Below are 14527 nucleotides of genomic sequence, written 5' to 3'. Positions count from 1 at the left end.
GCAATGACCTGAGGACAACAGAATCATTTTCCGGGGTAGTACAGCTACTCGCCAGTTGTCTAGGATCCGGTAAACAACAGCCGCCCAACCCTGACTAATAAAGGGAGTTCTTACACCAAAAACTGTTTATCTGAAACTCAGCTGCAACTCAGTGTCCAGACGTGTCCTGTCAGGGGCTAGAACTGACAATTTATTGACTCTACACTGGTACACTGTCCGGGACCAGTTCTGACTGGAAACCCACATCGGGCTCACATTCAAAAGTTACGACTATCGCTCCTGAAAACAACATTGCTAATCAAATGATTTTTCCTGTTTCAACTGTCTTATTCTGCTATTAATTTGTAAAATATAATCATCAGCAGAAAGAGAAACCAGGTAAAGCTGCTCCCCGTGCGGTTCCTGTTATCACCCACCCACCACACTGTGGCTGTGGCCACAGCGAAATGACCGAGGTTGTAACACTGGGAAATATAAACAAAGTATTTGGTTACATTAAAATTAAAGGAAAAAAGCAAATTACTTTTATATATACAATTATACCTCATTCTAAAAACTAAAAGGTAGCAGGACTCATTTTGCCTACACAGGTACAGACTACCTTTATAAGAAATTTATTTAAAACACTCGAGACAGGTAATAAAAATTTTATACAAAACAAACTCCAATGTGCACTGAAAATATTGACTTTGGACAAAATGACTGCATATATTCTCAAATCTGTACAATTATAGCAAGTATGTACAATCAGGAAAATAGCTTTTTATATATTTGGCCAATAAAACTTAATTATAAAAATCTAAAAATACATACTTACTTCAGAACCATTTGGAAAGAACTATAGTTAAAGGTGTATCCTCCAATCACCCACATGAATTTCCCATGTAAAACTGCTTTATGTGAAGCCCGACCTACAGAAGGGCTGAAGGGTTTAACATTTGGCAAAATCCAGTAAGACTCAGTAGACGGGACATTCAGAGAACAATCCGGACCTATTTAAAAAAAGATAACCACACACACAACACACTGAATTAAGCAAAGATTGTAGATTAGAGAAACAGACAGATTACATGGAGTAAGAGAACTTAAAAACCTAATACCCACCATATTAGAAATGTCTGACCATACTTGGTGGTGCACACCTCTTAAGCCCTCAGTCAGGCTGAAGGACGAAGACTGAAATCTCAGGGGCTACTGAGCAAGTTCAGCCTGAGCTACACAGTAAGACCTTGTCACAAAATCTTCCCTCACGAAAACAGTCTAAAATATAACTTGCAAATAAACTCTTAACAAGGGGAAATATGATCAGATCTTAACATGTTCTAGTGAATATCATAGTTTAAAAAATATAAAATTTCACATGTACTTTAGCATGCTACTGGAATATTAATCTAGTTCTGTCAATAATGAGGTCACCTGGAACAAATCTGTTTACCTTGCCGATCATCAAGCTTCCATACATAAAGTGGAAAGAACAATCTACTCACAAATGCCATTGCAATTTTTTAATATTTCACAAAATAGTATATAAAGCATTTATAAACTATTAGACAAATGTGAAAATAAGAATCACATTATTAAGACTTAAACTGGCTTCAGTAGGTAGGCTCATATATCAACAAAGAAAATAAAGCACAATAAAATAAAAACCATTTTAAAACTACAAAAGGTTTCGTTGAATGAAAACCATTACTAGTTAGCGTGTCTCAGGCGTGGCTGCCTGGTCTGGGTCTCCTCCCTGTGAGATGCAGAGTCCTTTTCTCATGTGACAGCTGACATCTGGATGCACTTACCCAGCAGCGACAACTCTATCGCGGGCACACCTGGTGTCACTGCGCTTGGCAGATGCATATGCCTCACGCAGAGGCCTACGACCACACTAGCTGAACCAGGTCTGCACCTGCAGTCTTCTGAGCGGTGTCTCTGTGTCCCTTTACCTGGTTTTCACACTCCAAGATCTACCATTAGCATTATGTGTCATGACGACCTATAAACATGTTACTATCAAAGTCACTTGAGGCTGTCACCACCCACACCTACATAAAACAACAAATCTAACAGAACAATGTGTGTTCAGGCTGCTTCAGGAACTGGCCATTTTCTATTCTCCCCCTCTCCTAAGTCTCCTTAATACTGGATATAACACTTAAGCGAACTAATAACTACAATAGTTTCTAAATACTGAGATGAAGGGGCAAGTCCAGTACCTTCCACTTTACGTCAACAGCCAAGTCGTGAGTGCAGACCCGAATTTCTCCAAGGAGACAATAGGAAGTGTGTGCTCTGCTTAATTCTCTGAAAGCTGAGAGAAGGAAGGAAGGGAAGTCGCAAAGTCTGGAGTAAGTGAGCAGAGGTCACTGGCTTACAAGGAGTCAGGGAAGAAGCCGGCTCCAGGAAGTGAGCAGCAAGCACTAATGTTGACTGCAGGCAGCTAGACACTGGAAACACTCTAGAGGCTTCGTCATCATTCTGATGCCAGTAACTGAGATTACAGACGAAGGTCAAAATGCCAACATTCAGAGGAACTTAAGGGAGACATTTTCAGTTCCGTGGATGCTTTCAAGGGCTTCAACTACAGTAAAAGCAGTAACTGCTATTGTGGCGGGCACCACAAAAGGACCAGAGGTCCAGCATGGAGAGAGAACTGGAACACTGCCAAAACACGGACTCCCAGGATGAACTCCACCGGGAAAGACGCAGTAGACACTTCAGAATGACAAGCTGAGCCACGAGGGGACAGACTCCAGTTTTGAAAGAGGCTCTGTTCAGGGGGCGGGCACGTTATCAACCAGTACCATATCAATCAAACTCATCCTGCAAACTTCATTGACCTCCATCTTTAGATGACCACAGCTACTGCGGCCTCTACCAACGATGGGGCCACCACACCGGCAAGACCCTCCACCAGCAAAAACAGCTCAGTAACAGCTCAATACTGCTATCATTTTGTAGCAATAAAAAGGTTTTAATTAAGATAGGTACATTTTATAATAATCTTATTGTACATTTAAAAGTATAATTGTGTATTTATAGTTTTGTATAAATATAATCATGTGTTCTGGGAAACTTGAAAAACATACATAACTTATTATACTGCAGTATTTATTTCACTGTAACCGTCTAGAACTAAAATTACAATACCTCCAAGATCTACCTATATTTACTATGTTGGATATATTGTTTTGGTCAAATTAAATTGGTCAAATGTTGAAAGTAAAATTAATTCTTACAGTGCCTTTCTTATAGCATCTTAGCATACCTAAATTATTTTTGCTATACCCAACATTTTTCTTTCTTCCACTTATGATTTAACATGTATACTGAATTCTGAAATTCTCCAAAAAGAGAAAAGCAAAATAAGAAAACAACTTTGAAGAGCACTGCCTTCTAAGTCCACTGAAAATCTTTTGTTACAGTAGCCAAAATATTCTGTATATGGACTAGGCTCATAAAAGCAATCTCTAAAGCGTTACTGTCTGTTTCAGTGTATTTAAATATCCTTGATCTATTCTGGTAATATTTAACTTTCCAAACAATGAATTGTATGACTGGTGGCCATCATTCTATTTATTATGACAAAATTATAAAGTAAAATTATTTACTTTCCAAAATGTCACACTAAGCATAAACTCTTGCCCATTTCAGCCAATGGTTCCTTTAAGTGTTTTCTACAGGGAAAGGGAGACGAGAGCTCTCACAAAGCCTTCCACACTTAAAACACACTCCTCTGTGGTTTGGAAAATGTCTCTAACAACAGAAAGATCAAAGTGATAACAAACGAAAGAATAAGATGAGCAAGACCAGAGGAGAAAATGCTGTCACCATGCGATACAGAAAACTGAAGTGCAGAGCCCGGCTGAGACAGCAGAAGTGTTGGGAATGGAACACAAGACTTAACTTAAGCTAGGCTCTTCCTTTGTGTGCTCTTAATAAAATCTCATCTAGAGCACTGGTTCTCAACCTGTGGGTCACAACCCCCAAAAGACCACTGGAAAACACAACTATTTACAGTACGATTCATAAATGTGGCCAAATTACAGTTACTTTGCTGTAATTTTGTAGTAATAACAAAATAATTTTATCATTGGGAGTCACACCGTGAGGAACTGTATTAAAGGATTGCAGCATTAGAAAGGTTGAGAACCACTGTTCTAAGAAGACATGCGTACTGCTAACGTGTTTACGCATAGACAGCTCACAACACCACTGTGTGTCAGCAGAGTGGACACGGAGAGCATTGGCTTCTCCTTTTTCCATATGTTAAGGCATATGCAATTCTGGGAGTTTATGCCGTGCCTTCACAACATAAAAGTGAGAAAAGAACATAAAAGCAGTAGCGAGAACAAAAACAAATATAAATATAAAATAACACAAGAGGGAGTATGATGCTTGAATGTCTGTAACACCCTCAGAAGAGAAAGCATTCCAAAGAGGGAATAACCATGTCATGAGCGAAAGAGGGATGGGTGTTTTCAGGTAAGGTTACACAGATATAGTCTTTTGTTTTCAAGACTATTAAACTGACATGACAGATAAACTTGGTTTGGAAAGCACTATGTAAGCCCTACTTTTATTTCTTCGGCTTTACTTAAACTACTATAAATATATAATTACTATAGAATATGAAAATATAAGCAGTTTATAAGGATACAAAATTTGGAAATGGTTAAGTGCTTAAACATACAGTCCTAACATTAATGAACACTTGAAAATGTGCACCTGCCATAACCATAAATAACAGATAATCACTAATAAAATCCTTGTTACTAGAAGTCACTGGTATAGTGTGTATGTGTGTAGTTGGATCAGAGAGAACCACCCTATATTGTAAGAACACACGCTCAGTGTACCCTGATATGTAATTTGTGAGGCCAAGTTCCCTGTCAAGAAGTCACATAGTAGCACAAAGGAAGCTTCTCTGCAAATGTAATCAGCAAAGTAGGCCTGATCAGATGGTGACCCAACAGCGATGCTCATCTCTTAGCTTAGCTCCACAATGAGAAACATATGACCCAGGTGCTTAAGAAACCCAAAACTCTTCAGTGTGGTTTAAATTTAAATTTTAAGTTCTGTACTGGACTCTAACTTTTACAATAAGCAGCTAAATAAGCTTTCACGTACTGAAATAGTCTATGCTCTTTTTCGTAAATATCCACAAGAGGTCAGTCTTCCCTAAGAAATACGTTTAAAATGATGCCATACCTGTGAGACACCATTTATTTTCACAATATAGTACGTTACCCATTACGAAGTAAATTTGAATACACCACATACTAAATCCGGTGAAGTCATCTAATCTCTGGAAAGTCAACAAGAAAATTACAGAAGATCATAATGATCCTATACCTACAATTTTAAGTTCAACGCGTAACGTCATTTTATCCCTAAAACAGCATGTAGACAAGCCTACCAATTCTGTTTGCTGTGGAGTAATCTTTTTGTACGCCGTGAGGATGTGTCTTTCTCAAGAAGCCTTCTGATTGGTTTAATGAAGAGTTAAAAGGCCAAATGCTAGGCAGGAGGTATGGGCAGGACTTGTGGGCACAGAGAGATCTGAAGGAGGAGAGACAGAAAGGCCCAGGAGACATGGGACAAGTCTGACACAATGGGACAGCGGTAAAGGCCCATGGTAGAACTGAGAGGATTATTTGGGAGTTGGCTGTTTGTGAAAATGCAGGTTACTAAGAAGCTAACAGTTAACTAAGGATACCAAAGGAAAAACAACAACAACAAAAGAGACGGGTACACAACGCAGACTCTCAGAAGCCATGCACACCCGCGCTGACCTTGCCAGCTGTCATTGCAGACACACAGCTTCTCTCCCGTCAGGTCGCAGTAGCCATGGTCGGGGCTGCCACAGTTGGCTTTACAGTAGGGGATATCGCACGCTTCCCCTTTCCAGTACTTATCACACTCGCAGTACACTTGACTGGCAGCAGACACACTGGTTGTACACTTTCCATGGCCAGAGCAGTTGTTGGGACAAGAATTGATTCTGTAAAACATAATTCACATGCTCAAACGTCATTCACATATTCAAACTCAAGAAAAATAAAAATGAGTTGTGAGTGGCTTATATAGACTTAATTTTCATTTGTGTTTATTAATTTAACATTTTCACAACGTGGCGTTGTTCTTGAGCCCATCTGTAGAGACAGGGTCTCCTGCCCCAGGCTCCAGGTACCAGCACTGCAGGTACGAGCTGTCACTCCCAAGCCCCCTTCACTCCTCCTCATTCCTGTTGCTCCCATTTGCAGTTAGTCTTAGTTCATCCAACCAGATATGTTGTCCCCAAACTCCAGTGTCCAAGCACTACACGTTCAGCTTCTAAAACATCTGCGCAGTTTCAAGCATGATGTTTATAAAGCCTTAAATAAATAGTTTTAATATATATTTTAAGAAAAAGAGAAATTTATGAACTCCTGAAACTTAAGAGAATCAAGAGATGACTTGGCTCTAACCTTAAGACACATGCTACCCCCTATACATTCAAAAAAGGCATGCTTATCACACTTCATTTTAATGCCCTTTAACGGATTGTATTCTAATATATATTTACTTTCCCTTGTGTACATATTTGGATACATTATTGTGTAAAGAAAACCCATTATGATTGCTGATTCAAAAGTATTTTAAGTACTTTATTCTTGGTGAAATTTTTTCTGATGAGCAATTTCTACCTTCATGAAGCAGAGAAAACAATTGACAAGCTGTTCTGTGGCCGTTCCTCTAAAAGCACCTGATGGCAGCACTCATTAGTGCACCCTCAGCGTCTAGATACAAAAGGGTTTGGATGAAAACAAGTATGTTAAGAGGCAGGAGAGATGGTTCATGGTTAAGAGCATTGGCTATTCCTCCTGGGAACCCAGGTTCAATAGGCAACACCCACCTGGTGGTTCACAACTATCTGTAACCCCAGTTCTCGGGGATCCAATATCATATGCTGGCCACGTGTGTGACTATCTGTAAATCATGTGTGACTATCTGTAATCCCAGTTCTCGGGGATCCAATATCATATGCTGGCCACGTGTGTGACTATCTGTAACCCCAGTTCTCGGGGATCTACTATCATATCCTGGCCACGTGTGTGATGCTATATGTGTAAGACGATGCTGGTACTGTTTTTCCTTAATTAATTACTTAATCAATTTTTAATTTTGTAATTAACTTTCCAACCACACAGTTTGCTACTATAAGATCCTCAAGACTTGATAATCATCATAAATCGGGCTTAAAGGGCAATCTGTGGTATAATGCTAATAGCTTACATCACTTAGAAAAAGATCCTATACGTGGAAATTTAACACGCCAGCCCAGTCCTGGCATGCAGGACACTCACATGTAAGTCGGGCTGTTTTACTAGATGACACTGGGCAAACACTCACGAGTAAAAGATGTTGAAGCCAGTGAGGTTGTACGCAGCATCGCTGAAGAAGTGCAGCAGCGCATAGCCAGACGTGGTGACCACCTCAGGCACCGTCTCGTTGCCCCTCACCTCAGGGACGATCAAGCCACTGAAGAAGATCAGAATGGAGAGCTGTGGGTACCCACTGTGACTGCACAGAAAATATACTCAAAAACAGTATCCATGTCAGAACGCAGGCAGACTGGAGAGGAGAGCTACAGGAAAGCACACGCCAGTTCATCGGTGTACCCGTTAGGTGGACAGCACTGCTGATAACAAAGTCACTCGCCACCTCAGCACCCCTCCCCTCCCCCACCCCCCTCCTCCGCCACTGATACTGACTGCCTTCCCTCCCTCCTGCTTCTGCTCCTCCTCTTCCAGCACTACCCGGACTGTCCCGCTATTCTGTGGCTCACAGCCAGGCTTCACTCTAAGCTGGACAGCTTTCTCCTCCCCGCTGACTACGAAGGGTGATGGAGAAACACTTTATAGCAGCGTACATGCTGACAGAGAAATCTACTCAAAACTATGTGTTCCCAATACAATGATCTAGATGTCAGATACGTTTAAAATGTGTGCTTTTGTTTCTTTAAAATTCTGCTTATTGTTGGATTAGAACATAAATATTCCTAAATATTCTCCATCTAGGTCAATAAGTACACAAAAGAAAACATATGGCAAAGGGCAGGGTAACAAATGTACAAAAAGTTCTACGTATCGGATAATTCCTCTGTTTGCTTGGTGATTGGTTGGTTGTTTTTGTTTTTTCGGTTTTTTGAGACACTGCAGCCCAGGCTGATCTTGAGCTCATGGTGTTCTGCCTGTCTTAGCCTCTCAAGTGCTGGGGTTACAAGTGAACACTTTCGCTACCAAAGCTCCTCCACCTGCAGCCCCATTCTGCTTTTACTTGTCTCTTTAGAACACTGTAAAATAGAATATTGATATATATCTTCTATATATGGCTTGTGAGATTCACAACGTTTTTCAGATATTCAATTTTTCATTTCTCAAAGTAGTAAAAAAAATTTACCAAAATTAAAGTAACATTGGTAACTGAATTGCCTCAAACAAATTATGTGATACAAAAATGAGATCCTAGGTATGCTTTATTTTCAAATACAAACAAAGTAAAAAGTAACCAACCCCTGGCTTATTGCATCTATACATGTGGTGGAGAATAGACCATTTTAAAAAGAGATGGTCAACAGAATTTGATTTCCACACCACCAGTCTTGGTTTTACACACACATAATGCGTCCCAAAGTTGTGTGACTACATCTGCTGTGTAACTTGTCTTGAGGAGACACATACTGACATCTATTCACCGGAGAGGATAAGAGTGTTAGAAAACTTCCCAATTATAAACAATCTTCATATTGTAATAATATCCTGCCTACAGAATAAGATCTAATTCCTTAGTGCACAGGGAATCACTATTTGAGTAACTCAAGAACTATGTAACATGGGCTCATGCTGACTCTAACACTCACCAGACAAACAACTTTGCTACCAGTTCTTGGAATATGATCTTCAAATCTCTAAAATTTCTCGTGACAAACTGTCTGTTATTCACAGTAGGCCTTGACAGTTTCTGTCAACGTTTCTCTTCAAAACGGAATCTAAAGTTACGCTTCAGGCTGGGGAATGGTCACCCCAGCAAAACCAGCATGGGATTGAAGAGCTGAAGTCATCTAGGGTCTGCCTGACTTAGAACAGAGGAAGGAAGAGTAGAGATTTGTACTCAGCTTCCTCATGGACGATGAGTCCACAACCCAGCCTACATAATGAAACAAACAACCAAAACCCAGCTCCAGACGCCTGCCCCTCAGTGTGCCTCCAAGTGATGACGTGCAGCGATGATGCACTGGGTGCAGCGATGCAGCACTGGGTGGGAAGCACCCCGAGGACACAATGCTTTGTGTGTCATCGCTCCCAGCCTCATTCTATACCTCCCTTTTGGGCTGGCTGCCAATTTCTATTCTTGAGAATAAAACTTCAGCCACAAATACAGCACTCTGCTGAGTTCTGTGAATAATTCTTGAAAATTATCGAAAACTAGGAAGCATGGGTTCCCTCGATTTGTGGTCAAACAGTCAGAAGAAAAGATGGGGACAGCCTCCAACTTCCAGCTGGTGTCTCCAGTGAGGACACAGCGAGGACACCGTGAGGACACAGTGAGGAGGACACAGCGAGGACACCGCGAGGACACAGCGAGGACACAGTGAGGAGGACACAGCGAGGACACCGCGAGGACACCGCGAGGACACCGCGAGGACACAGTGAGGAGGACACAGCGAGGACACAGCGAGGACACAGCGAGGACAGCTGTGTGCGCTTCTTCTAGCAAGTTTCACCTCACTCCAGGCCTTGATGTCAAAACCTTTGCTTTATTCCTTACTACATCTTCCAGGCTTTTGACAGACTCTGGTAACTGAGGAAGTTATTAAATGTAACAATTATCCATATAGTTGGCTGAGTGATAAATATTTATAGTATTCTAATCCTAAAATAATTAAATGTGTATTCTTAGCAAAATAGAGTTTAACACTGTATGCTTCTGAATTGAGACTGAAATCCTAATGCTAGCTTATCACCTCCTAGAGGTAAATGATTTCTCTCAGTCTCAATTTTTTTCAATCATAAAATCTTCAGCCACAAGATCTTAGAAAGGGTCTAGAAAACATTTAAACTGGTAGCCACAACACTCAGTATCGAGTGGATATTCAATAAACCACAAGGTTCCATTTCCTCGGTGTCTTAGACCAAAAGCAACTTGGAGGAAGGAGTTTATTTGGCTTACATATTCTGAATCACAGTCTACTGAGAGAAGCCAAGGCAGAAACTCAAACTGGATAGGATCCTGGAGGCAGACGCTGATGCAGAGGCCATGGAGGGGTGCTGCTTACTGGCTTGCTCCTGTGGCTCCTTATGGGTCATCCTGCTTTTTTATAGAAACCAAGACCGCAAGCCCAGAGTGATGTACCCACAATAGGATGGGCCCTCCCACGTCAATTGCTAATTAAGAAAATGCCCTACAGCTTGCCTGCAGCTTGATCTTAAGGAGGCATTTTCTCAACTGAGGCTCCCTCCTCTCACGTGACTACAGATTGTGCCAAGTTGACATAAAACTGTCTAGCTCACTCGGGACAGGTAACAGGAGTGCTTGATGAGGAAATTCTCCAGTTCCATCTTCACAGGTTAAACCCATGATCACTATCTCAGGAAAGATTCCTTCAGTAACAGGAAAACATGGGTAGAAATCTGTTAAGTAGGTGTTGATGAGTGCAAATTCATTAGACGACTGAGCAACAAAAAAGATGTCGAAATGATAATCAGTCAACAATGATACAAAAGTAATGAAATGATCACAAAATGCAGTACTAATTGTCAAAATTAAATGTGCAACTATTGTATCTAATTGCCATAATAAATTTTCTAACATAATTGGTTCAAGGGTCTATTAACGGTTTTATCTAGTGTTTTTAAACTACTATTTCTAACAACTTTTCATGATGTCCAAAAACCCAGAATGGACGTTCTATAGGGCTAGAGGGGCTTTCGGTGACTGAGACTGCTTGTTGCTCTTGCAGATGACCAGAACTCAGTTCTGTCCTCCGCGTACACACACACACACACACACACACAGAGAGAGAGAGAGAGAGAGAGAGAGAGAGAGAGAGAGAGAGAGAGAGAGAGAGAGAGAGAGAGAGAGAGGGAGAGGGAGAGAGGGAGGGAGAGAGAGAGAGAGAGGAGGCACACACAGAGAGCAAGAGACAGAGACCGACAGACAGACACACAGAGAGAGAGAGAGAGAGAGAGAGAGAGAGAGAGAGAGAGAGTCTTTTCTAAAGCAGTTCTAAAGTATTTTCAGCAATACCATAGTAAAACTAAACTACTTACTACAGGTATACTCTAAAGCAGTCACACATTATAGAATCACAAAATACAAAGGAAATACCAGCCCTCAAATGCTTGTCCAACAGAATTTCAAGTTATTGGCGAAATAAAATGTTTGCAAGATAGTGAAAAGAACGCTTTAAATTAAAATAACTGTGGGGAAAAAAAGCTTTTTAGCTACACTTAACTTTTCAACATTGATAGAACATGAGAGATAATGCATAACAAAAGTAAAGAATAATGTAATAAGCTATTTGTCAACAATCACGCTGGTTAAGCTGAATACAAAATCTATATTATACACCAATACTTTCTCTGTATCCCATACTTTTCCTCCCACTCACAACTGTTCAATAATGCAGTATTACTGCAAAGTTTAAATTAATATTAAAATGCTATGATTTCAAAATTAATGTCTTGATAATTTGACTGCTTATAAAATATTATGAAGTGACCTAAATTTCCAAACTGTTGAGAGCTAGTAGAAATATCTCCTTTATTAAAACCTTACAACAAGTATAACTTAAACCTTGTTTTCAGAATTTAAATTTTCCTCAGTTCGTATAACAAAAAGACAATTATAAAAGATGCATACACTCATCTATCTGTCAGCCTGAACTCACCCAAAGCCCTCTGAGCAGACATTTAAGAAAACATATTCAAGTCAACTTAAAGGAATAAAATAAATGTAGTGAAAATAAAGAGGGCTTATAAAAACGTCAATAGTTCCTATAGTATAGTATAGAATTTATTCATATTTATGGCATATTTACATTACTGTGCATACACTTAGGTTGACAGTCATAGTAAACGGAGTACTATAATAATCTGTAAAATCCAGCTATCACCAACCACCATAAATCTGAGTACAGATCAATAGGGTAGACTTCAAATAAGCAAATTATACAGTTCTTTACTTTCCTATGGCTGTCAATAGTTCATCAGGCAAACATAATCACTCACCTAAGCACAGCTACTAAAGGCGCATATATTGAATCTCCATCATAAACATACATGTGATCCCAGCTGCATTCAGTAGCAAAATGATTGAATCTTAACCTTAACACTGCATTTGGACTGAAAGCAAAAAGGAAGAAAAAAGAAAAAAAGACAAAGAATCTCTTTAATTTCATATAAAATATAATACTTTTAGAATGAGACATAGTAATTTTATCAAAAATCTATTACAGATACTTTTTCTACAAATCATTAAATCACCAGAAGAAAAACTAATATGCTTTCAAGACACTGGTTTCAAACTACACTTATCTTTTTCTTATAACTTCAGTCAAGAATAAAAGGCAGATATTATAGACTGTATTGAGGCAGAAGTTACATACTTTATGTATTTTTAAGGAAACCTTATTAAATTACAAACTAACAGGATGCATCCTATCACAGCGAGCTGTACTTGAATAAAGCTGGGCACAGCATTCACCACCCAGAGGCACGTGATACAGAAGCATTGATAGACAGCCTTCAGGTGGAGGCTTTAGGGTCTTCCCAGTGTGCTCAAAAGAGAAGCAAAGGCAGACTACAGGTAAGCAGCAGACAGTAGCTGCTGTGGCTGTAAAGCATTCAGAACCCTGGTTTCCAAACGCACGCTGACCATGGTGAAGCAGCACGAGAGTCCTGCTGGTCCTCTACGACCTGCTCATGACAAACTTTAAATGGCTAAACGCCTCACGGAGAAGAGTGCCCAGAAGTAAACAACTAACTCTTCTTCAAGATGTTATGAAAATATTTCAAAAGATCCTTAGCACAATTAAAATTTAAAGGGCTATGAGAACTAAAATTCTGAAAAGTATTAACCAATAGCACAGCCCAGCACAGAATGTGTTTATACTCTGAAAAGTATTAACCAATAGCACAGCCCGGCACAGAATGTGTTTATACTCTCTACACATTGGTTAAGTTCCTAACGAGGCTTCTCAAAAGCCAAGAGGTCTAATGTGTGTTTAGTCCTGCAATAATATAACTCAAAGACAAAATATGCATTTATCTATTATACAACAGATGTACTATGATTAAATTTTTAAACTTCATAAAAACTATGCATATGCATATAATAAACAAGGAAATAAATATATAGCTAGTCATTTTACCTAATTTAACATTAATCATTTACTTTAACACCTCAGAATAAAATTAACTTATTTAGCTAAAATTGTATACTTACTAGCCTTCAATTAGCCATGTACACTTAGTTTTATATTTATAGTTAATGGGACCATCAGTTAAATATCCAGAAGGTTCTGTTAATCTAGAAAAGAAAAATCATGACAATGATTACTTTAAGGTAGCATTAAGGCAAGCAGTAGTATGTTAAAATTCAAATCACTAGGTCAAAGGACTCAGACATAAAGGGGTAGAGAGATGGCTCAGCAGTAAAGAACATTGGCTGGTCTTCCAGAGGCCCTGGGTTCAGTTCCCACCGCGCAACTCTCTGTAAGTCCAGTTCCAGGGGATCTGACACCCTCACACAGACATGCAGGCAAAACAACAATCAATGCTCATAAAAATCAGTAAGTAATTTTAAAAAACAATAATCTGGCATTACGGTTTACAAATTGGAGGCTATATTGACAACCTAAGCCAACATTCTCCCTACAACTAAAAAGAAAATTAGTCTAAATTTCTTGAAACTTGACAAACCATGGCCATTTCAATTGACATAGTAGGAAAAGTCAGTGAAAAACGTCTTTCTGAAGGGTTCTGTGCTGACAAAATGTTGATTAGGTTAAATTTTATTTAACAAAAACTAGGCTTTGGCAAAAGAAAGAAGATCAAATGCATTCTGGGAGGTGTGGATCTTCAGAGAGAAAACCCACATGCCAACCCTTCTCCAGGAGACACAGCTGGACCGGGTTTCTAGGCACCCGAACTGTTAAGCAGCCATTGTCATACTTCTGAGATGTGCTGACTATTTTTATCTGTCTCTTGACTGCTTTACACTGTACACCATCTCAACCAATTTTACAAGTATATAGAAATGCTCTTGTTTATACTGAAAATACAAAACCATTAGATTTCTCAGAATCTTAAAATATTTAAGACAAAAATTTAGGTGCACTTACTTCTAAACAAATTAATCAACAAATCCATATATCAAATAATTAAAATATCTTTTTATTTAGTGTTCATATGTATACAAACATACTTCACAGGCTTTTGTAGTTACATAAACAGGCACATATATATCCAGTGGTGTGTATGTGTCTGTG

At 39.4% G+C, this 14527-nt stretch overlaps 1 protein-coding gene across 1 annotated transcript in view; it reads right to left on the bottom strand.

Annotated features, from left to right (window-relative positions):
* The window catches only part of Atrnl1 (attractin like 1), a 545233-nt gene that overhangs the window by 512986 nt on the left and 17720 nt on the right, over positions 1 to 14527 (bottom strand). The window contains exons 3-7 of the mRNA XM_042054482.1: positions 13483 to 13566; positions 12267 to 12380; positions 7387 to 7515; positions 5787 to 5995; positions 818 to 992 (exon numbers count right to left, since the gene is read on the bottom strand). Of these exons, the coding sequence (XP_041910416.1) occupies positions 818 to 992; positions 5787 to 5995; positions 7387 to 7515; positions 12267 to 12380; positions 13483 to 13566 (711 nt within the window). The remainder of the gene's footprint in view (positions 1 to 817; positions 993 to 5786; positions 5996 to 7386; positions 7516 to 12266; positions 12381 to 13482; positions 13567 to 14527) is intronic.

The sequence above is a fragment of the Arvicola amphibius genome, chromosome 1 (genome assembly GCF_903992535.2).
Source record: "Arvicola amphibius chromosome 1, mArvAmp1.2, whole genome shotgun sequence".
NCBI classification, from domain to species: Eukaryota; Metazoa; Chordata; class Mammalia; order Rodentia; family Cricetidae; genus Arvicola; species Arvicola amphibius.
This window is presented reverse-complemented; position numbering and strand designations above follow the sequence as displayed.